This window comes from Giraffa tippelskirchi, chromosome 7, assembly GCF_054371585.1.
Source record: "Giraffa tippelskirchi isolate mGirTip1 chromosome 7, T2T-mGirTip1v1.2.pri, whole genome shotgun sequence".
NCBI lineage: Eukaryota > Metazoa > Chordata > Mammalia > Artiodactyla > Giraffidae > Giraffa > Giraffa tippelskirchi.
The window spans coordinates 42,959,718-42,983,841 of NC_137281.1; the positions used below are offsets into that span (position 1 = coordinate 42,959,718).

Genomic DNA, 24,124 nt, shown 5'->3' on the forward strand with positions numbered 1-24,124 from the left:
GGAGAGACCCTTCCCTCTCTTGGTCTTGGGAGCCCACTCTTCACACACCATTTTTTTTTTTTTTTAATATTTTCTTTTCTTTATTTGGCTGCATTAGCTCCTCGTTGTGTCAGGCAGGCTCTCTAGTTTTGGTGCTCAGTAGTTGCAGGGTGCGGGCTTAGTTGCCCCAAGGCATGTGGGATCTTACTTTCCCCACCAGAGATCGAACCCTCGACTCCTGCACTGCAAGGCGGACTCTTAACCACTGGACCACCAGGGAAATCCCCCCATGCCATTTTTAACGGAGTGTCAGCACTGCTGCCTTTGTCTCTCCTCACACTCGGGTGGCCGTGTGACCTGATTCCTGCCCTGCTCCAGCGGGGTGCAATCCTATCTTTCAGAGACCTGACTCAGACTCTGGGAGCAGGGGGCCGTGCCTCATTCGTATTTGAGGTGAACTCCAGGAGCTCGTTCCAAGCAGGCACGTGGCTGTGTTTAGAGTGGACTTCCCTGTGACCAGTGTCAGGCCAGCGTAGTGCCCCCACCTGGGAGGGGCCCGAGTCCACACGCAGGGAAATCGTGGCCACCTGGCACGTTACGGCCGAAACGCTCGATTCTCGGCCCTTAGTCCTGGAGTGTGCTGGGTACCCAGACCCCGAGGGACCCCACCTCCCTTTCGAGAAACAGCAAGAGTGGCGGCCACGTTAACTCCGGACTTGGGAGGTCAGGCTTGTCGCCGAGGAGAGGCGGATCGGTAAGCAGCCCTGGAGAGATTTCACCTTCCTCTGCCCGTGACATGGCCATAAACCCTCATTTTCCCTTGCACAGCTGCTTGGTAAAGTCGAGTGGCTTGCCTGCGATTCTGTGCCCACAAACAGACCAGCTGGGCCCATTTGCATGCTGAAGTGCAGCTCCCCGGAGCCTGCGGGCCCTCTGGGCAAGTATTATTAGCTCCCTTGTTTTGTTGGGTGACTCTGAATGGGAGCCTGTTTACAGGCTGAGTTCCTAATAGAAGGCTTCAGTTCCCTCCTAATAATCTATTCTCTGGTGGGTTTTATTTCCAAAGCACAGCTGTATAGAACCTGCCCCCTTGGGAGCTCATTGGGCTTTCTTTTTTTTCTTTTTCACAACATTTTCTCTCCACATTTTCACTCGAAGCAAGATATTTTTCCCGCTCACAAGACTGGTTGTTGGTCACGCTCCCTGCTTTGGGCTCTTGGGTTCTGGGTGCTGGAGAGAGAGGTTTAGAGGGGGTACTCACTTGCCCACCTGAGGTCCTTAGAGCAGTGGAGAGGATGAAAGAAAGTAGACGGTCAGCTCCTCTGGGGACATGAGCAGCAGCAAAGGTCAGGGGCTCTTCCTCACATGCCCCCAGGTGACTTGAGGTCCCCAAAACTGCTCATATTTGGGGTTCTGCCAGAAAGTGGCAGACCAATCCCCCCCGCCTCAAAGCTAACCCCACTGTTCCCCGGAAGCTGGAATCTCCCTCCACACCAGGAGATCTGGATGAATTGAGGCAGTCACACGCGAGACAGACTTCCCCAGCTAAGCGGGTGCAACACTCACTTCCCGCTGTTGCGGAGCGGCAGACGACAGCCCGTCTGGCTGTCTGGGAGGCAGGGCCAGGGAAGCCCCACACGCGTCCCCAAGTGTGGAGGGGCCACCTGGGCCTCGTAGGACATCTAGGGCTTTGTCTTAGACTGATGGGTCATCAGCTTCACTCCGGCCCCTCCTGATGTTGAATGGTGTCTCTTCCACACCGGCGCACCTCTCCACACCCTCCATGCAGACGGGCAGCCATCGGCCTGCTGGGTGGGCTGGGGAGGGGGGAAATGGGGCGCAGACACGTCAGAGCCGGGGCCCCCAGGAGAGCGACTGCGTCACCGGGCAGGCATTTAGAGGGAACCTCGGCCATCACTCACTCCTAATTTTCATGACGTGCATTAGCTAAATTGTGTTCTGAGTATTCATTCAGCGCTGTTTATGGCGCGCTCTCGAGTGCGCTTACCGTTTGTCAGAAGTGCAAACTAGCGAACATACGAGCCTTTAAGACAGGCCATCTGTTCGTCTTAGACCCTTGGACGATTGTCAAACGCTTCTAAAAATAAGTGCTCACTAGCAGAGAGGGGCTGCCCAGGTGATGCGCAGCGGAGAGGGAGGCGGGCTGCCTGCGCCCGAACCCTCCCCAAAGGGAAAGATACGGTGGTGCGGGTACCGGGGGGGTGGGGGTTTGGTGCGGGAAGGGCTGAGGGAGATGAGAGCACGGGGGTCCTGCCGGAGGACCCTTCCAGCTGGAGGTGTGTGCAGCCCCCTGTTCCTTGAGTCCCGTGTAACTCCACAGCTCAAATACCTTCGATGGCTCCCCATGGCCCAGATTTAAGGGCAAGCTGCCTCGTCTGGCATCAAGGAACCTCATCAATAAGGCCCCCGCCTTCCTTTCCAGGCTTGTCTCCATGGCACATGCCCTGTGCTTCTGCCAAGCTGAATTATTCATTGTTCCCCCAACATATGCTGCACTTTTCACATTTCGCAGGCAGACGAGGGCTCTGCTGAAGAGTGGGCTCTGCATACAGACTGCACGAGGCAGCCCCCGTACCGCCATTACCAGCTGTGGGAGCTCCACGCTGTGCCTCAGTTTTCTCATCTGTGAAATAGGGATAATGAGAGTTCTTAGTCCCCGGGGTTGCCGTGAGGCTTACATGAGTTACTATAAATGAAGAGTTAAGAATGACACAGTGAGTTCGAGATCAGTGTTAGCTGTGATTGTTGTCAGGATCCTTCACACCATCAGCCTTTGTCTGGGTGGTCCCATCTCCCTGGAAAGTGAGCACATGCCCACACACACGTGCGCACACACAGACACACACACACACACACACCAACGCAAATCCTAACCTAAGCAATCCTCAAAAGGGCAGCTGGGAGGCCAGCTTTCTCATTAAACTCCTCCCAATCAGAAGTCAGCTCTCCATCCTTCAGCCATGAGCTGGTAGAAGGCCAGGATGCTCCTCTCTCTCCTCTGTCTCTGTCCACTGCACACGGCCAGGCTGCATGTTTGCTAAATGAACCAATACCAGAACCTCCCTTAGCCTGAACAGGGCTGCAGCATTAGCTCGAAGGATTTACCTTTTTCCTGGAAATGAATTTTCCTGTGGCTAAGGTAGGTTCTTGGACCTGATTCCCGCTCCTGGAGTCTGCTCTTTGTAAAGCCAGCCTCGTGAGAGCCACTGGGGCGGAAGCCACCAGGGACAGGCCCAGCAGTGGGGAGAAAGGGGATGGACCACAGCCTCTTTCCCAACCAGAGGGAGGTCATGTGGTCAAGGTGAGGCCAGCTGTGTTCTGCAGGTGGGGCTGGGTGAGTGGGGCGGGTGGGATGTTTTCAGGGTGTGGGGCTGTGTCTCTGCACCCTTAAATCTGCCACGGGGATGTGAGGCCAAGCCCTGGGACTGGTCCTTCTTTTGTGCCCTTTGGGAGTGAGGGTCTGTGAGTCCAGTCCTCTGCTGCTCTGTGGAGCTGTGAGCTTCTCAAGGAATAGGCTGGGGCTCCTCCAACCCTGAGCATCCGGTGCCCAACCAGGGCCTCTGTGTATGACAGAGGGATGAGTGAATGACCGGAAGACGACACACCTCCTCCCTCCCTTACGAAGTCTCCGTGAGGTTCCCCACCTCACCAGACATCCCACTCTGTTCCCTGGGGGGAGGGAAAGCAGTGACTTGTTGGTGCAGAGGTTGTAGCCAGGGGGCTGTGGGGAGGGGGCCATGAAGGGAGGGCCTTTATCAGACCCTGCTGCTCCAGGGATAGGACCATCCAAGGCGTTGCCTTCTCCGGGGCAGTCCTGAGATCTGGCCAGCCCTCCTGGTGCCATGGGGGTACCAGCAGGGAACAAACAGCCCCTTGCTCCCAGAGCTCCCTGTATCATGAACACCATTTATGGGATGTATGGAGCACTTCCTCTTGGCCAGTCTGCAATAACTACACTCACACTATCTTCTGAGTCCTCAGGGCATCTTAGGGCGTGGCCTCTGTTATTTCTGCTCTCTCCACCCCAAGTCCCCCAGAGGTCAAAGTCATGTGGCTAGTGAGTAGTAGAACCAGGATTCAAACCCAGGAGCCAACCCATCTCAGCGCATAAGGGCTCACCGCCTGCCTTGTGATCACCCTGAGCAGGGGCTAGCACAAATGGGGCACGTGTAAAGGACCAGGCAAGGTGCCGGGACTTTAGAGATGCTTTGTCATCAGCGTGGCTGGAGCACAGGAGGGGCAGCCAATAATGACCAGCAGTGCAGAGAAATCCTCTCCAGCCCACGCCTGTGCATCTCAGAGGATGCAGAGCAGTCTCTTATTGCCTCGCAGACAGTGTTTTCCAGGCCACCAGGCACCCAGCATGTTTAAGCATCACTAGTCTTTCTACTTGACTCTGCGGTGGGTGGGCATCAAAGGGACACCAAGCAGGGTCCCAGACCAAGGGACAGAAAACAGAACCACGACCTGGAGAAGAAATCCCGACCAGGGAGGGACACACCAGTGTGTGTGTCTGCGTGTGCATATGTGTGTGTGCACATGGTTCGTACGCATGCCTGTTGTGGGGCCTGGAGGTGTGTTGAGCCAGGGATGCCTCCTGGGACAATGAAGCCAGAACAGGACCCCCACGAGTCTCCACATGGCGCGTGCTAGTGTGTGTCTGTGCTTTTGGGAAGGATGGTCCAGGTACAGACTCCATGATTCTGGTGCTCCCTCACTACCCAGCACATACCCTGGCTTGGGCCCTGGTGGTGGTGGTGGTGGTGGTGGTGGTTGAGTCGCTAAGTCGTGTCCAACTCTTGCGACCCCATGGACTGCAACCCTGCCAGGCTCCTCTGTCCATGGGATTCTCCAGGCAAGAATACTGGAGTGGGTTGCCATCTCCTGGATCCGGGTTATTTTACTGCCGAATTCCTAGTGACAAACAAGGTGGCTCTCACCTAGCAGGGTATTTAATAAAAAGGTTTGTTGAATGAATGAATAACTATGTAAATGAATGTTTGAGGGTGTGACAGAGGGGTCCTCTGCTGCCACAGTCCTTTGGGGATGACTTCCACAGACACAGGGTTCACCAGGACCCCAGCTGGGGCCCGACCTCTCGCCCCGCACTCACTTCTATCCCAGGGACTGACGGCTCCGTGCACCAGGCAGAGGCGCCCGGCACCGGCCCTCCAGACACCTCGGCCACCAGAGCCTCACGGGCTGCTGCCGAGCGGATGGATCTCCGCCGCAAACCAGGGCCACCCACCCCCCTCCCGTTCTCCCGTTTTATTTTTCTCACCTGCTCCTCGGCCCACACCTGCGTCTCCCTGGCAGGCACTGAGGCCCGTGTGGATGCCAGACACCCCCCCACCCCAGGCACCTTCCCGTCCTTGCCGGCTGCCACCCCCGCCCTCGCCCCGGCCTTTATGAGGCCGGAAAAGTGTTCTTCTGCGGGGTCGGTAGCATCTTTAAAAAACGATTTTCTAGCTTCTCGGAAGGGGCTAAATATAGCACAGGCATAAACAGAGAAATAGACATTAAGCCAAAATGCCCTTGTGAGAACCATGCCGGGTGCAAGGAACTCTTTAAGAAGACTTGATGAAGCTCCCCCATCCCTGGAACCGACCGCAGCTCCAAGCCGTGGGGGGAAGCAGCTTTTTAGGGTTATTGAACTGTGCCGGCGGCGGAGCTGCTCAGCGCACAGGTGCGTTAGGGGTTGGTGAGTCCGGGAGCCGGTCCCCACCACCCCTCCGCCCTTCCTGAGGAGGAGCTGGTGCCGTCTTGTCCTGGCGTGTGGGCATCTCAGCACCCCCACACGCATACTTACTGGGCAGCCTTGACCCGGCTCCATCAGAGCTATCATACTGCACCTAAGTCTGGGGGTCTCTTAGCACATCCCTGCTTCCACAGTCAGGATTGCGGGCTGAGCCGAGCTGGAGTCATCCCCTCCCTCCCCCAGGGCCCCGTCCCAGGGCAGAGCCTCCAGCAGGTGCTTCACAGCTCAGTGCTGAATGAATTCTGGTGCCTGGCCCCCTCCGGGCATCAAGTTTCAACATTTCGATCTGATGTGACATCCTGGGCTTTTTTTTCCTGGAGAACTTCAGGAAAGGAAGTTTCACCCCACAGTCTCAGGACCCTCTTTGAGGAAGTTCTTCCTTGAATCTAACCAAAAAACCACCAGCTCCTGCTGCTTAAGAGAGAAGGCTGCTGTTGTGTTCGCCTGAGAAGTGGCAGTTGTTCCTGAACTGTCCTCATCAGCGATCCTAGGCGTAGGTTCCCACCTCCAGGATTTCTGTACCTGGCTGAGCCGCTGTGGGCCACGTGCGTCACACTGGCCCTGTTCTTGGCGTCTTGGCAAGAGGCCGCTTCATTATCCAGAGAGCCCTGGACACCGCCTTTTCCCATGTTGCTGCTGGGTAGCCCTGAGAATTCTGTGAAGATCAGATATCATCTGGTTTTCTGCTGCTTATGAAACAGAGTCCACGTTCAAGGGCATTCAGGGCTCCCAGCTGTCCTCCCTGTGACCTCTGTGCTGGGATCACCCCAGCCTGCACTGGTTGGGCTTATTTCAGCCTCCATACCTTCATCTATGCTGTGCCCCCCGCCCTTCGGACAATCCTCTCCCCTTTCCATACATCCGCCCTGTATAAGCATTCATTTATTTATCCTTCCATTGATGCAAAAATATTTACTCAGTGTCTACTTGGTACCAGACCAGCAGAACCAAAATTTAAGAACAAAATCAGAGCTATACATGTTTACCTTCCTAATGCCCCTCCTCCCCCACAACCCCCTGCAAATCAAGAAGGACCTGACCGCACCCAGGGAGCCCCGGCAACAGGGCACTGTCAACTGACTGGCTGTTGGCAGGGTGAGAGAGTGAAATCACCACTCCGTTCATTCCTGGAAGCTGCACCTGTGACACCGCTGCTCGACCTGGTGGGCTCAGGGGTCCGATCAGCACAGTGAGCAGCCCTGGGCCAAACTCAGTGGGACTGAGAGAGGAGGTGATGCCCCTCCTCTGTCTGCCGCTCAGCAGAGGCAGCCAGCCTGGCACTCAGGAGGCACTTGGACGTGTGGGAGGTGGCCTGGAGGTGCCTTGAGTGGCTGCTAGGAGGGAAGGCAGAGGACTTCAAGAAGAGCATGGTTGGGAGGAGAGAGGAGACGGGAACTGAGTGAGCAAAGGCCCGGGAGCTGGGAGGATGGTTTGATGTAGGGTGGGCTCCGCTCCCCGCAGGACCGGCTGGCTGTCCCTGCACAAGTGCAGGGAGAGGTGCCTCGGCTGGAGGGTGGGCGTTCCCATGGAAACCGCCGCATCCCATCTGTGGCCTCAGACAACCTGCCTTGCGCCTCTGGGTCCCTGACACCCCCGCCGAGGTGCCAGGCCAGGATGGCAGAGTTGGTGCTCGTCTGGAGAGGAGTTTGGATGATCCACAGACTGGGTGTCCAAGGGGAGGTAAGGTGCTGTGGGAACCCTGCCTTCTTGCCCAAGCTGCTGGCTCTCTTGGATTCCAGTTGCCACCCCCTCCTGCTTCCTGGCTGGCTGTATTTTAGCCTGTCTGAGCTTCAGTATCCTTTTTACCATGTCCTACCTTGTAAGCCTGCGGTGAGGACTGAAAGAGGTGTGCCTGCAACCACACAGAGCACCTGTGCTGGTCAGACTCCGGCCACGTGGCCTGTGCCCCAGAGCACAGGGAAGGAGGACAGCAGGGCTTGGTAGCTCCGAGCTGCTGGAGTCAGCAAGCATCTGCCGTGTGTTGTCGGGGCGCTGCCTCTCCTGGCCAGGGTGCTGCCTCTCCAGGGCCGTGCGCTTGCCGGAGGGATTGGCGACATCACCAAGGAGACAGCAGCCATGCCCGCCGTGGGCAGGGGCTGCCGCAGGGGCCCTGGGCTGGGGAGCGGGGGTGGCCCCAGGCCTCCCCGCGAAGCTGCGGGCATCCTGTGGTCGCCCTCGCAGCCCAGTCCTGGAGCCCAGGAGAGCGATGCAGGGCCGCGCCTGACCCCTGGTGGTCATCGGCAGAACTGCAGGAGCGGCTCCCAACCCTGGAGGAGTCGCTGCGCTGGAGGGGCGCCCAGGTCTGCGGAGGCAGTCCATCCTTGGGGAGCTGCTTCTTTAGGGGGGTCCTGTGCTGCTCCCCACCGCGGGGCTGCTCTGACCTGGGTGGATTCCACTTCCTTCCTCTAGGTATCATGAGGTCGAATACCACCTGAGGCTTTGATGAGGTTGGTCTGCATTTGGAATACAGACCACTGAAAAGAAACAAAAAGATGGCTCTTAAAGAGGCCACACGCCAACCCCAGCTCCAGGCCACTGGCTCCTGGGAAAACAGACCTACACTGCCTTTCTGCTCTGGCTGGCATGAGGGAAGAGCTGACTTGGGCTATAGAGAGACAGAAGCGTTTAACCAGAGGGTTCCACCCTGGCCCCTCCCGGGGGTGACCTGCCCCCTGCCTCCACCATGGGCACTGCTGCCGCCCACTGTCTGAGCACATCGGCGCCGCTCCGGTGTTTCTTGGCTGGAGAGCTGCATGGCACACGTGCCGTATCCCTCCACCAGGCTCTGAGCAGCTCCCCCGAAGGACTGAGGAGGGGATCTGGGGGAAGCCTGCAGGCGATCAGATATAATTTCCTCCTGATCATTAGAGCAAAAGGGAGACCGGAGAGGTGAACAGGGATGTTTTCAATTCCCGCTGCCTCCCCAGCCTTTCCCCTCTCTCTCCGGATAGCCAGTCCCCTTGGTAAGACCTGAATGATCTAAAAACAAAAATTCACAGGGAGCTCAGGTTGGCAGCAACAGGAACCCATCCCCAAGCCCCGAATCAACGTGGCGTCTTGGCAGCTGCGTCGCCAGAGCACTTTTTCGTTGTTGCATTTTGTTTTGTCAAAATCGAGATGCTTTTCTGTGGCTCTCGGCTTAAATGCACCGAGTGGGAGGGGACGGGCATGCTCTCCATTCTTCTGCCTTCATGCGTGTCTCCTTTCTTCGCCTTTGCAGAACCACACGATGAGCCAGCATGCACAGTGAGGGACCGCTCGACAGGACTCCTCTCTGCAGAAGGCTTGCCGGAGACGCCGTGGGGAGGGCCATTTGAACATTACATCCAATCAAAGTGTCATTTGCAACCCAGATGTAAAACTCTAATGATTTGGCCATGAGGCGCTGCTATTATAAGCAGCTGGAAATGAATATTAATGGCAGAGATTAAAAGTATTCCATGCTCAGTATTTTTTATTGTCCTGCTACAGCTAGTGTGCTTTTAGAGTTTCCGCCGCAGACTACATTTCTAGAGTTAGAGAAACCCGCTTTTGGAAGCGATTGTCCTTTGTTCCTTCATGTATTATATTGATAGTTTTTTTAAAAAAAGGATTAGTGTGATTTTTTTTCTTCGCTTCTTATTTTTCTTTCTTGTTTTTCTTTCCCCCCCTTCGGTTAACTACTTTTTAATTGCAATTCTAGGTAATTGTGCATCGTGATGTGATTGCTTGGCTATTGTCTGAATATTTCCTTTTAATTTTTTAATTAAAGACTAATGCTTTGATTGGATTTGCCAGTTCACCGGACAGTGATTAAAACTATGTAATGAATATAATCGGTTTCAGTGCAACTGGATGGTCTGCTTTTAAATGTGACTTAATCTGACTGCAGTAACTAGTACAGTTCAATAAAGGGAATCCATGCGATTAGCATCCGCCTGCCTGGTTCTCTCCTCCCCAGCCCAGGGCTGTGTGGGGGCTGTCGTCACCTACGGGGTGTGTCCCTGTGTGAGTTCCCGTGGATCACACATGCTCGTGGAGTGTGCTTGGACTCAGTCACTAAGTCATGGCAAAATCTTTGCAACTCCATGGGCTGTAGCCCATCATGGCTCCTCTGCCCGTGGGATTTCCCAGGCAAGAATACTGGAGTGAATTGCCATTTCCTTCTCCAAGGGATCTTCCCGACCTAGAGATAGAACCCAATCTGCACACATTAGACCCAGCTCCCCTTGAGGAGGAAGAAGCATAGCAACCTAATGCACACAGACTAGATGACCTAGTAGGGAGCACCGAAGTCAGAGCAGGAAACACCTTTGAATACCCTGGTCATCTCATTTATGGGTGGGGAAACTGAGGCCCAAGGATAAGTGAGTGGCTAAGCTGAGCATGTTAGTAGGGTGGCTCATGTTCATCGCCACCCCTTGGGTCTGGCTTTCCTCAGTGCTGGGTGCAGCTGGTTACATAGTTAATCCTTACCTAGCTAGGACTCCAGGCAGGACCAGGATTCTAGTTGTGGCCAAGGCATGGGGATGGAATAGGAGTCAGGGGTGGCTCTACAGCCCCAGGAGATCCAGAGCTGGGGCTGCAGAGTGGAGCCAGGTAGGAGCAGCAGTTTTCCAATCAGAGATCTGTGGGATGTCAAAGGTGCTACCAGTGGCTGCTGCCAGGACTCTACTGGGGCAAGTGAGGTGCCTGGGCTGCAAAAATCTCAGGGGGGCCCTGCTCTCAGGGGCCCAGACAATGGGTGTCTCCTGACACTTGGCACCCTTAGGCGCCTTGCTAGCCTCACTTCCTCCTGGTCTTGCTGGTGCCCCAGGGCTCACAGCAGCCTTAGCTTCCCACAAGCCTGTCCTCCCAAGCCTCCATCATGCTGGTGCTCAGCCAACTTGTCAATCAGAGCCAGGGCTTCGGAACCTGCATGGAGAAGCCCTTCCTTGTTAACTTTTCACAAGGGGCAGGAAAATCGGTTATTACCCTCTGCAGAGCGGAAATGAAACAGGCAGACAGATTGCACCTAATTATAATGGAATACTAAGTCATGGTGTAGAATTTGGAGCCATTATACCCAGCATCTTCTGACTCCCATATTGAGGGGCTTCTGTAAGAGTTCCTCTTGCTGTCACCACATGTACCATGTGACATGAGTGGGGCTGTTAGTTTTTCTAGAGGTATTGTACGCCTGAGAATCTCAGATCGATCGGGCTTCTGCCAGTATTGGACAGAATGGTGCAGCTGCTTTTTGATTTCAGGGCTTCTACTTCCTGGAAGCCAAACATGGTGAACTCTAGTTTTTAGTCAGCTGGAAACGTGACCATTTTGGGGGAAGACCTCAGGGTAGGCATCATTATTCCCCGAAGTGTGGCCGGCCACAGCCTGGGGCTGGCATAGGCTTCCCTGAGTACCTAGCCAAACCTGCCTTTTGGACAATGATGTGACTGTGGGCGGGATCAGCGTGTCCTCGGGGCTTGCCAGCTCACTGTCTCTGGGCCCTCTCAAGTCTGGGTTTATCCCGAACCCCATGGAACCCAGGTGAGTCTTCAGTAAGTACCAATAGAAGATTTGATTTGACGGTTGGTGGCGTAGGGCTAAATTAGTCACTGCCCCCATTAAAACTACAGCGGGGGGTTTAAGAGCTTTTCACTGTGTGGGAATCAGCAGCGAAGCCAGAGGATGCCTTGGGTAAGGAGAGAGGCCGCCTAGGGGACCGCGAGGTAATGAGGTTTATGGCGATGACAAGGCAGCCAGGGAACCCCATCGACTCCCCCCTCACCCTGGCCCCATTGTTCTCAGGCTGGCTCTGCCCCCACTGCTTTGGCTGAGAGAACCCCTCCTGACTTTGTGCAGGGTGGGGGCTGGTAGGGGGAATGGGGCGGTCCTTGCTGGGACTGGTATTTGTCACCATCCGGCAGTGTGGGGTGGGAGTAGTGCAGGGCTCTAAACCTGTGCTTTGGCCCCCACCCTCCCCTACTTTCTTCTAGTCAAATGATTTAAAGCTAGGATGAGCCACCTTACCTCTCAGCTCTGGGGGACCTGGGAGAGTCATTGGGAGGCTCATAGGAAAGGGTGCTACAGGAAAGAAGAGCTGAGTACAGAGAAAGACCCAGAAGTGGCATGGTTATTGTTAGGAGGACAGTGAAGCCCGACTCCCCACACTGGAGGGACCCCTTTCAGCAGAGGGTATGAGGAATCAGCCACGAGCAGTTTGGTTGCTGGAGTCGAGCGTGGCAGTGGAGAACGGGCGAGGTGACTGGAGGCCTGACTTCACTGGGGCTGGGTTTGCATGTGCAAATCATCAGTTTCTAGTGGCTCTATGAGCTGGAGAAATTTAGCCCAGGCTGAGGAATGGACCAGGACCCCAGGACCCCAGGACCTACTATTAGGTACCTGCCTAGAGCTTCTGGAAGCAGGTGAATAAGGGTTTTGGTCTCAGTGGAGAAGCCACCATAGGAGTTGCCCCAATCATAGAGAATGTTCCTCCTAAACTCACAGTATGTTATCGAACTTTCTACTTGGTTTGTTATTCCCTTCTAAAATGTACGTTCTTAGGAGTGGGATCTGCAGTTATAAGCGTTCAGTAAATGGACCAAGACTTTTTTCTTTCATTCATCTGGCAGACACTTACGGAGCTGCTCCTGTGCACCAGACACGGCACACGGTGCTAGGGGTAAAGGGATGGATGGGTGATGTGATGCTTGCCCTCAAGGAGCTCACAGTCACGTGACAGTCATTTAATAAAGCTTGTCAGTAAACACCCAGCAGTGCACGGTCACAAGCACTGTGATGGGAAAGGGCTGGACTGTGCGAGACACGTGGGGGACCCATGTTAGAGGCAGGCCTTGCTGAGGAAGTGACTTACGTTCTGGCCTGAACAATGAAAGGAACTCAGCCGTCCACGAGCACTGGGAAAAGAGTGCAGTGAATGCAAAAACCCCAAGCTGGAGATGGCTGGAAGTATCCTTAGGGATCTCTGGTCATACCAGGTTTCAATGTTAGATGGATTAAAACAAGCCCACAGAAATTCAGAGTCTTTTCCAAGGTCACACAATTCAGCATAGAACTGAGACTATAATTTGGGTGTCTTGCCTTCTAGCCTTGGGTGTCTGACTCCCCTCTGCAGCCATTTCTATTTGTTGAAAGGCAATTTGATTGAATAATTATTATTATTATGAATAAAATGACAGACTATGTAGGAAAAACTGCTGGCTTTCCTCCTTTTGCTTAATAAAGTAACTCTGATTTTTATCTGAGCACATGTTACCTCGGAGAGGAGAAGGGTCAAATAATATACCCTATCTGTCCTAGAAGATGAACATAGCCATATTACTATTGGTGGTTATATTGGGCTATAAATGGGGTAAAAATATGGTGGTATATGTAAATTCTAGAAATTGTCCTTAAAGAGAAGGAATGAGCTCACCCTCCAACCTTTCTTGATGGCTGGAATGTTGATGCAATAGCTGGAGCTCCAGAAGCCATTTTAAACCATGAGGTAAACTAGATATGGAAGCCACACATGGGTTGAGCAACAATGTAGGAAGAGCCTGGATCTCTAACATTGTCAAATGCATACCAACTCAGTCTTACTTCCCAAAAGATTTCTTGACCTTGAGAGAGGAATAAACTTCTCTCTTGTTCAAACCATTATTATTTGGGTCTTCATTACAGTTGAATCAATTTGTAAATACAACAAATTGAGTATATACATAAATGGCTTCCAAGTAGGAACAAATTTAGAAGTTCCAAGGAAAGGGTATGGGATAGTTAACAATACCTGAAGTCTAAGAAATCTACCTCAGTGACATACTATAATCAGTATCTATTTGGGTCATAAGTTCATGGGGTTTGGCTGATCTGGGCTGGGCTTTGTTAGCTTGGCTGATCTGATGTGTGTGTCTGACTCTTGATTAATGTGGGATAGCCTTGCTGGGATGACTGAGACACCTCAGCTCCACTCTTCATGTTTTATCCTCTGGCAGGGTAGCCTGAGCATGTTTTTCTCACAGCATTGGCCAAAGAGATGAGCAGAGGAAGCCCAATTGTGTGAGAACTTCAAACCTCTGCTTGGGCATGATGTTTGCTCACGTGGCCAAATTAGACTCAGGAGCAAGGAGATAGACCCTATCTACTGATGGGAAGAGCTGCAAAATCCCAGCAGCTGGGATTCAGGGAGGGATGGGGAATCAAGGTCATTAATACAACTGGTCTACCGCAGAACTGAAAGGCCTCCCTCTCTCCTTCCAAGGCAAAACCTGTTGGTAGTTATTAGGTACCACCCATGACCACAGCTTAGGAAATGAACAAACTGAGGTGGTCTACCTTAGCCTTGTCTTTGGAGGAGAGAGAGGCAACCTCAAAGAAATGGCCACTCAATTGCTTGTTAGTTATCAAAGCAATTTCACAGGGTCACTATTTTTACAATTTACAGTTGATTTTGGTTCACTCAGGCTTGAAAGGAGTATGAGCAAAGATACATGGCATCCTCAATTTCCCGGAAGAGATAAAAACTCCCACCACTTAACAGAAGCCAAACATTTACAGCTCTGTCTTGTTAGACACCAAATAGGGTGTACTTTGCCATGTACACCCCTGACTGTGTCCTTCCATGCCTTCCTTCATGGTGCTCCTCTTCCTAGAATGTCCTTCCCTTCTTTTTTACCTGGTTTACTTTTAAACTCAGTTCAACTGTCTAATTTTCAGGATTGAGACTGAGTGAGGCAAGTAAAACACTTCCCTTGGGTACAAAATTTAAGGGAACCAGAAAGCTTAGTAATGAAGCTAAACAATATGTAACACAATATTTTTAAAAAATCAGATTGACAAACTACAGCCAACAGGCCCATGATTAAGGCGGGGCAAGTGAGGCAAAACTGTGGAAATGCACCATTGGATCCTGTCATTATTAAAATTTTTGCTGTTTTGTTTACTGTGGACTTTTTGTATTTATTTTGATTTTTAAAAAACATTAAAAGTATTATTCTGAGTTTTTTGCCATTCACTTAAATTTTGTGCCCAAGGCAAATGCTTTACTCATTTCACCCTAGTCATGATCCTGTTCATCTTCCAGGCAACCTACTCTGACCCCCCACAGGAAAAATGTTCTGATAATAATAACTTGGATAATAGCAGGTGTATAAGTCTATTACTAGACATCTATACACTTTTATAGCTGTCTGTCTCTGGGACTGTGTAGCAGTCAGGATAGGTTAGGTTATGGCACAATAACAAAAAGTTCCCAAACTGTAGTGGCTTAACACAATAGTGATTTATTTCTCACACAGATGACATGGTCATCCTTCATTGTAGTCACTTGGAAAGCCTCAGTCACTTGGAAAGGCTCAGAGAACAGACTACCATAAATGTGGTCAGTAACTAAGCCAAAGAGAAATAGAGAACTTGGGAGGGTCTCACACTGGCAATTAGAAGCTCTTGCCTGGGAGTCTCACACACACACACACACACACACACACACACACACAGCACTTTAACACACAATTCATTGGCCAACACCTCTCACATGGCCCCACCCCATCACCAGCAGCCAGGAAATGCAATCCTGTCATGTAACTGGTAGACCTAAAAACTGACAAGATTTGGCTAATTGCACTAATGCCTGCCACCACAGACTGTCTTCATTGCCCCTCCACCCATCCCTGACTATAATCTCTTCAAGAGCAAAGCCTGACTCTTAGTAAATCTGGGTATATGCAGCACCCTTCACGGGATCTGGAGCAGACAAATATTTACTGAATGTATGCAGAAATTAAACAGAAAGTAAATAAATGACAATTGAAAAGGTCCAGGGGAAGATAAACATGTATAGGAAGAACATCTTGTAGCCTAAAACCGAGGTGTATGCCAGATTTGGATTCAAACGTCACCAGCTGTGTGACCTCCGCAATGCACTTAACTTCTCTGTGCATCAGTGTTTTCAAAGGTAGGTAAAATGGGAAAAATAATAGGTAACGTTTATCTCACAAAGCTGTTGTGAAGTTGAAATGAGATAAAAATAATGATGATGTTAAACAACATTATCTGACATTATTCTAAGACCCGCACACAACAACATTATCACGTGGGTACTCTTATTTCATTTTACATATGAGGAAACCAAGGCAGAGAGAGGCTACTTCACACTCCAATTCTAACTTAGGGTCCAGAGCCCTTTCCTCAGCCCTCCAGAAGCATTTTTTTTTAAGAGTGACTCAGAAATGGTGGCTTCTGATGCTCGCATCACTGGGGCCGATTCCAGGCGTTGGTCCCCCAGTGTGTGGCTTTGCCTGGAAAGATCTCATGGCCGGGTGGTCCCCCAGTCCTGGGTGGCCCCAAGTCCTGGGTGGTCCCGAGAGCCTGGGGTGGGTATGAGACCAGCCTTTGACCTGAGCGGTGGAGGCCGCGGCTCCACCCGCCGCCTCTCCCCCTGAGCTCTGATTGGCCTGACTCGGCGCCGGCCCCGCCCACCCAGGCCGCGGGCTGAGCTGGGCTGAGCGCGAGCAGTGCGGTGTGAACTTATTTGTGGAGTTATTAATTACTGAAGGGTGCAAACCGTGCTTCTGTGCATAAAAATATGTTTGAGCAGTTTCTACTTAAACTTTAAAGAGAACGTTAATCAATTTTATTTTAACAAAATGACCTTAAGCAGGGAAAAAAAAGATTGGTGTTATTTGCCCAAACAGGCAAATTAATTTCTCTCTCTTGAGAAATCTGATAAGTTTCCAGAAATAGCTTTGCATAATTTACACCTGCCCTGGCCGCTCCTAGTTTAACACCAAGCCCGATCACGGGCCCTACCCAGCCCCAGGCCCAGAAAGAACTGAAAACAGAAAGATCCTTTAAAGGCCCTGTCACTCCCCGCCTGTCCCCTACTGTCCCTCAGCCCGCCCGCCCCGTCCATGAGGGAAAGGGACAAGGTAGCCTCTGAGAGGCCAGCCTAACCTGGGTCATGGCCCCTGGGAGGAGGGATCCGCCGCCCAATACTAGGGCCTAGGAATTCTCAGGACGCCTAGAGAGGCCCTCCAGCAGATAACCATTCCCCACCCCCACCCAGGTTTCGGTCTCTCTTCAGAGCCTTGAAAGCTGCAGGCACCAGCTTCATCCTCAATGCCTCTGGCCTCCCACCCTTGAAGGATTCCCAGGATGACAGGCTCCAGAACTCTCAGAAGAGTCTGCACCACCTTCTAAATCCCTGCCTTCTGGATCTCAAGCTCCCGCATACCCAGAGGCCACACCCCAGAGACCCTGCTGTTCGTGCCTTGGGTCTAGGGGTGGGAGGGGGGCAGACACACCACCCTCCTGAACTGTGGGGCTTAGAGGCAGGGTCAGGGAGCTGCGGAGCTGTAGTCTGTTTCCCGTCTGGCTTTGAATAGTGACTTGGGGCAAGCCATTCAATCCCCCTGGACCTGGGATTCCCCATCTGTGCACGGAGTTTGTACTACCCTTGCCTCCATCAGGCTGCTGTAGGGAGGGAATAAGACTCTTAAAAGAACCTCAACTTCAAGAGGGTATAGTTCTCAGCCATTAAAAATAAAAATAATAATAATGAAATAATAGCATTTGCAGCTACATGGATGGACCTAGAGATTATCATGCTGAGGGAAGTAAGTCAGAGAAGACAGATTCTGGATGATATCACTTACATGTGGAATCTAAACTATGACACAAATGAATTTATCTATGAAACACAAAGGGCTTCCCAGATGGCTCTAATGGTAAAGAACCCACATTGACAGGAGATGTAAGAGACACAGGTTCGATCCCTGGGTTGGGAAGATCTCCTGGAGAAGGGCATGGCAACCCACCCCAGTATTCTTGCCTGGAGAATCCCATGGACAGAGGAGCCTGGCGGGCTACAGTCCATGGGGTCACAAAGCGTTGGATGGACTGAAGTGACTTAGCATGCCTGAAATAGAAACTCATTCATAAACATAGAGAACAGACTTGTGGTTGCCAAAGGGGAGCTAGGGCAGAGGGAGGGTTGGATTGAGAGTTTGGGGCTAGCAGATACAAACTGGTATATATATAGAGAATAGGTAAACAACAAGGTCCTCCTGTGTAGCACAGGGAACTGTATTCAGCATCCTGTAACAAACTATAATGGTAAAGAAAAAAGAGGGCATAGTTTTGTCTTTTTGTTTATGCTGTAACCCCAGCACCTAGAACAGTGTCAGAACAAAGTAGTTGCTCCATAAATATTGAGCATTGAATAAATGAGCAGATGTTGAATAAATGAACAGATAAAAGGTGCTGAATGCACTAGCTATTCCACTATTATTACTACTAGTATAATTGTTGCAGGCTTTTAAGTTTTTCCAAATACAAAATTAGCTCATAATATGGAAAATTTTTTTTCAAACTGCATTTACCTGTTAACTACCCTCGCCACCCCTGGAGATTCTGATAGGATGAGTTGAATGAAGAGTTCCTTTCCTCCTCTCCCTGTGAAATCACTATTTGAATCTAGTAAATGTTCAATTCGTTTTTGTTGAATGGGTGCATGGAAGCCACAGCAGGAGCCACAGACTCAGGGCAGGCAGTCCAGGTGAATGAGTGAAGTGGGCTGGGCGTAGTGGGGCTGGATGGAGTGGGGGGCCATCCATGCCCATCTCAAGGAGGTCCAGCTCCTCGCTACCTTGTGAGAATGCAGACCCCAGTTGCCAGATCTTCCAATTTTTCAAGAGGAGGAACTCCAGATTTTATTGTGAAAAGTCCCAATATTTCAGTGCTGGTAATTACTTCAGAGTTAAATAAATAAATAAATAAAGCAACCCCAAGCAAAAAATACAAGTGTGCCAGGCAAGACACTTTTGAGGGCTATGTTTGGCGATTGGGCCACCAGTTAGAGGCCTCTTGAGAGCATGTGAGAAAACACTATAGGGGCTGGAACTTCTGGCACCAAATGAAGGGGGCTGTGGTGACCCACTCCATTCTGAGTCACAGGGAGACTTGAGCAGAGGAGGTGAGGAAGCTGAAGGAGGCTAGCCGGCGCTCCCCCGGGGTGGTGCACTGAAGACAAAAGTGGGAGATCACATCCCCGCCTCTCTTCTCATTGGATGAATTTGTCTGTTTTCCTTTCTAGCAGTAGAGCTGGATCCTTGGGCTTTCTGTGCCTCAGTTTCCTCATCTATAAAATGGGGATAAATAATTGGGCTCTCTTTGAATGGTGAGAATTTGAGGAGATAGCATAGTAGACTTTAGCACAGTTCCTGCTGACACGTGTAAGGTACACAAAGACCATGTGGTCACCCAACGCCTGCAGATAGCCTGGGGCTCCAGAGTCACCTAGAGGTCTCTTCTGGAGGGAGAGAAACTACACGGAAACCAGTTTCTGTCCCTGAACGTCATAGGGATGATCCTGCTACTGATTTGAAACAGACAAGCCCAGAAACAGAGGGGATTTCACAGCTTTGGGATGCCAGACCCTGCGACATAAGGCAGATAGGGATTGGGGCCTGGCCATGTGCATCCTGTGCAGAGCAACAAGCACCAGGCTGGGAGTCCACACTCACTCCTCTCTGTTGCCAGTGCCCTGTGTGACTTTGGGCAAGTCCTTTCCCTACCCTGGGCCTCAGTTTCCTCATCTGCGAAGTGAGAGTGTTGAATCAGAAGCTCTCCAAGCTAATCTTGGCTTTAGCTTCCTTCATCTATGAGAATTTCTTGGGAGGCCTGGGGACCTGGGACAGGGCATAAGGATGGCTTCTGAGTGGGGACAAGGATTCCTGCAGCCTGGAGAGCAGAAGGTCTGAGGATAGCCCACATTTGGCAGCACTTTCGTGGCATGTCAAATACGCGGGGGACAGTTTTATTAGCTGATGGTTCTTAGAGTCCCATAGAAAGCAGCGGAGAAAATCAACCCTGAGAATATTAGGAGGAAAATATCCTAGCTCTTCTGACTTTTTAACAGTGTAGAGTTCTGATTTGCCCCTGGCATGAGAGCTTCCTGCTCTGGCAGCCTGAGGGTGCCTGACTCTGTCCTGCACCCTGGTGCCCTGTCCCCAGGCACTGAGGGTCTGTGCTGCCTTCTGGCACCTCTGTAATAGCGTTCGTCCCTCCCCTGGGGCCGAGCTGTCCCGTAGCTCCTTCAGGGCTTAGCTCCAGAACAACCATCTGACCCCCTCTCAGGTACCTGCTGGGCTTGCCATTACAACATCCTGCACGATGCAAGGCACAAAGGTGCTGTTTGCTGAATTCAGAGTCCCGATTCTCCCAGACAGTTATCCTCGTTATCTTCATTCTCATTTTACAGCAAATGAAACTAAGGCTCAGTTCTAACAGCTAGTGAGTGGTAAAGCCTAGATGTGAAACCAGGTGATCTGTCTCTAAGGCTGGACTCTAGCCAGAGAAGGCAGGTGGATGCTTAAAATATTCAACTTAAAAAGTTATTAAATAATAATAGAAAAATGTTCAAAGTAGTCTGATGGATATAAAATAAAATTAAACATCATAAACAAAAAAATCAACCATTCCTCCTACACACACTCCTTTTTCCAGCCTTATTTCTTCCAGAAATACTCTATGCACATGAAAGCATACATTTGTATATATCACTTTCTTTCACAAAAATATGTTGTTGAGCACATTGTTCTGTAATTCATTTTTCATTCCTTTATTAATATGCTGTTCCTTTCTCTTCATGTTAGTACACAAAGATCTTATTCTTTTGAGGGTGGGGAGAGGGGTAGTTTTTCAATTAAAAATTAAATTTCCTGAATATTTACAAGTTAATGTTCAAATGATCTATTTCATGTTGGGTGAGTTGTGGCATTCTACATTTTTCAATGAATTTGTTTATTTCATCTCATTTGGGAAGTTTATGTGAGTAGAGTCATTCATAGTATTTTCTTATTGTGATTTTGATGTCTGTAGGGTCTGTAGTAATTATTCCAAGTGTTGGTACTTTGTGTCTTCTCTTTCTTTCTTATTAGAGGTTCATTAATTTTACTGATTTCCCCCCAAAACCTTATGCTTTGTTTAATTTTTTTCTATTCCTTTTTGTTTTCCATTTCACTCACTTCTGTTCTTTATTTCCTTCTGCTTGCTTTGGACTTATTTTGTTCTTGTTTTTCTAGGTTCTTGAGGTGGAAACTTAGATTACTGGTTTGAGACTAAATATATATATTTAGTGGTATAAGTTTCCTTCTCAGTACTTCTTTGGTTGTGTTCCCAAATATTTGACATATTGTATTTTCATTTTCATTCCATTCAGTGTATTTTTAAAAATTTCTCTTGAGTCTTTCTCTTTGATCCATGGATTATTTAGAAGTGTTGCTGAATTTTCAAGTGTTTGGTGATATCTCTGTTATCTTTCTGTTATTAATTTCTAGTTTGATTCCATTGTGGTTGGAGAACACACTCTGTAATTTAAATTCTTTTAAATTTGTTGATTTCTTTTTATGGCCCATAATATGGTCTATCATGGTATAAATTCCATGGGATTTAAAAGAATGTGTATTCTGTTATTATTGGGTAGACTGTTTTATGAATGTCTCAGATCCTGTTGGTTGATGGTATGGTTGCTGATTTTCTATCTAGTTGCTCTTTTAATTGTTCAGCTTGTTGAAGAGTCCAAATGTAATTGTGGATGTGTCTATTTTTTCCTTTCAATTCAAATACTTTTCACTACACATATTTTGGGACTCTAATGTTTGCATATACTTTTAGGACTGCTGTGTCTTCTGAGTGGATGAATCCTTAATCATTATGTAATATCTTTTTCTGTTTCTGGTAGTTTTCTTTGCTCTAAAGTCTACTTTAACAATAATATGGCCATTTGTGTTTTATTTTGATTAATGTTTGCTTTATATATTTTTCCATCCTTTACTTTCAACCTGTTTATATCATTATATTTGAAGTAAGTTTCTTATATTAAACAGGTAGCACATAATTATATCATCTACTCTGCCAATCTCTGTCTTGTAATTGATGCATTAGATCATTTACATTTAATGTAATTATCTCACTGTTTTTAATTTTTTTGATTTCCTTTTACTGCTTTCTTACCCTGAACATTTTTTTTCAAATTTCATTTCAGTTTGTATATGGTCTTTTTTGAGTGTATTTCCTTACATAGATTTTTTAGTAAATTTAGGTATTACCTTATATATACATAGCTTATTAAACCTACTGATGTCATTTTACCAGTTTTGAGGTTCATAGAAATCTTATCTCCTTTTATGCTTTTACCTTCTCTTATTTATAATATAATTATATTAGCTATTCTTTTACATACATTTACAACCATATCAGACAACATTAAAATTTTTGCTTCAGTCATTAGGTGCAATTTAGAAAACTCAAGAGAAGAAAAATCTATTTTGTTTACTCCTTTTTTTTATTGTCCCCTTCCTTCCTTCCTTCATGTTTCATGGTTCTTTCTTTTATAATTTCTTTTTTGTTGAGAAAACTGCCTGTAGCCATTCTTTTAGGGTAGGTTGTCTGGCTACAAATTCTCTTAGTTTTCCTTCATTCAAAAATATCATAATTTCCCCTTTATTCCTGAACAACATTTTCACTGGATGTAAGATTATGAGTTGACAGTTCTTTTCTTTCAGCATTTGAAAAATGTTGTGCCACTTCCTTCTTTATCATTTCTGATGAGAAATTCACTTTTATTCAAATTGTTTTCCCTCTCTAGGCAAGATGTTTCTCTCTACTTTCAAGATTTTTCCATTATCTTCCATTTTTAGAAATTTGACTATGATGTGTCTTGGTGTGGATTTCTTTGGGTTTATATTGCTTGAAGTTTGCTTATCTTCTTGAATCTGTAGGTTTACATATTTTGCCAAATTTGGGATTTTTCTTTCAGCCAGGTACTTTTTTTGACCCTACCGTCTTTCTCCTCTTTTCCCAGGATTCTGGTGACTCTAATGTTTTGTTATAGTCCCATATATCCCTAAGGCTTTGTTAATTTTTTCCAGTTTATTTTTCTTTTGTTAAGATTTAATAATTTCTATTGCTTTACCTTCCAGTTCAGAGATTCTTTTTCCTGCCCATTCTTTTCTGCTTATGAGCCCATTGATTGGGTGTTTTATTTCACTTACTGTATTTCTCAGTTCTAAAATTTTCAATTGTTTCTCCTTTGTATCTTTTATTTCTTTGCTAAGACCTTCCTTTTTCAAAATTAATTTCAGTCAGATTTGTAACTACTCATTAAAGCCTTTTTATGATGGCTGCTTTAAAATCCTTGGCAGATAATGAGATATATGAAGCAAAAAGTAAACCCAGTGACTTCACCATCATGTTGTTTCTTGGGTCCTGAGGTTCTTAGCCAGTCTGCCTTCTTCACCTTTTTGAGTCTGCATATTTTTTTAAAAAAAACATAAATGTCCAAGGGTTTTAGTTGAACTTAGGATGAGAATCAGGGGGAAAATGTCTGTCCTACCTTGCTGCAAGTGGAAGTCCCTTCAGATATTTTTCTTTTCTAATGGCTCCAGTGTTTCCCATTAGATAAACAAATCCTCATTGATTGAACCTATTCCCTGTTGTTGGGCATTTACATTGTTTCCAGCCTTTGTGTTATAAACAATGCTGCAGTGAACATTATGTATTTGTTTAATTGGTCTGTGTAGTAGGGGGCTTCCCAGCTGGCGCTAGGTGGTAAAGAACCCACCTGCCAATGCAGGAGATGTAAGAGTTGTGGCTTCAATCCCTGGGTCAGGAAGGTCCCCTGACCCACTCCAGTATTCTTACCTGGAGAATCCCATGGACAGAGGAGCCTGGTAGGCTATGGTCCATGGGGTCTCAAAGAGTCGGACACAATTGAAGTGACTTACCATGCATGCCATGGTGTAAGCATAGAACAATTCCAGAATTTGTTGACTAAGCGGGTTGGACTTCACGTGGTGGGTTGGTTCTTAGGATAGATGATTTTGGTGGGGAAGCACATGGAGGGGCAGGAAGAGAAGAATTGGGGGCAAGTTGAACTGGGAGCAACCAGAGGAAGCACATGCCAGGCCTAGACCAAGCAGCCTGCCCCAATTGATGCCAATAGTGTAGCCCAGGTCCCTGGAAATTTTTCAGCTGACTTTGGCCCAGCCTGGTCCTGCTCTCCTGGAGGTGCCACCCCCTGACTGCCAGCTTTCACGGGCTAGTCCCTGAGGTCAGTTTGGGAGAATATGCAACCTTCTCTCCGCTAGTTGATCTTGCCCCCAGGCATGGCCCTGATAAGGCTCAGGGTGCCCCCTCTGCTTGCTTCCTATTGTGACAGAACTCCCCTGGCTACACAGCGAAGTACAGAGCACACTTTCTATGCGTCATCTCAGTCAGGGCTCCCTACCAGGTGGGAAGGCAGGCTGGGCCAGGAGAAGCATCCGGGCTAAGGCCACACAGCAGCAGGGAGCGGCATATGTAAGGTTCAGTCCTGGGTGGTCTGACTCTGAAGTCGGTGGAGGAACT

The 24,124-nt window shown here is 49.0% G+C and overlaps 1 protein-coding gene across 7 annotated transcripts in view; it reads left to right on the forward strand.

The window, feature by feature from the left end:
• Nucleotides 1–9,670, forward strand: part of ZNF423 (zinc finger protein 423) — a 469,528-nt gene extending 459,858 nt beyond the window's left edge. For 6 of the 7 annotated variants that reach the window (XM_081517250.1, XM_081517248.1, XM_081517249.1 and 3 more), the window contains one exon: nt 8,979–9,670. In XM_081517250.1, the coding sequence (XP_081373376.1) occupies nt 8,979–9,008 (30 nt within the window). In that variant the 3' untranslated portion in view covers nt 9,009–9,670. Of the gene's footprint in view, nt 1–7,198; nt 7,439–8,978 lie in introns of all 7 variants that reach the window. The other variant, XM_081517247.1, reaches the window with a different exon arrangement.
• Nucleotides 9,671–24,124: the final 14,454 nt, after the last annotated feature.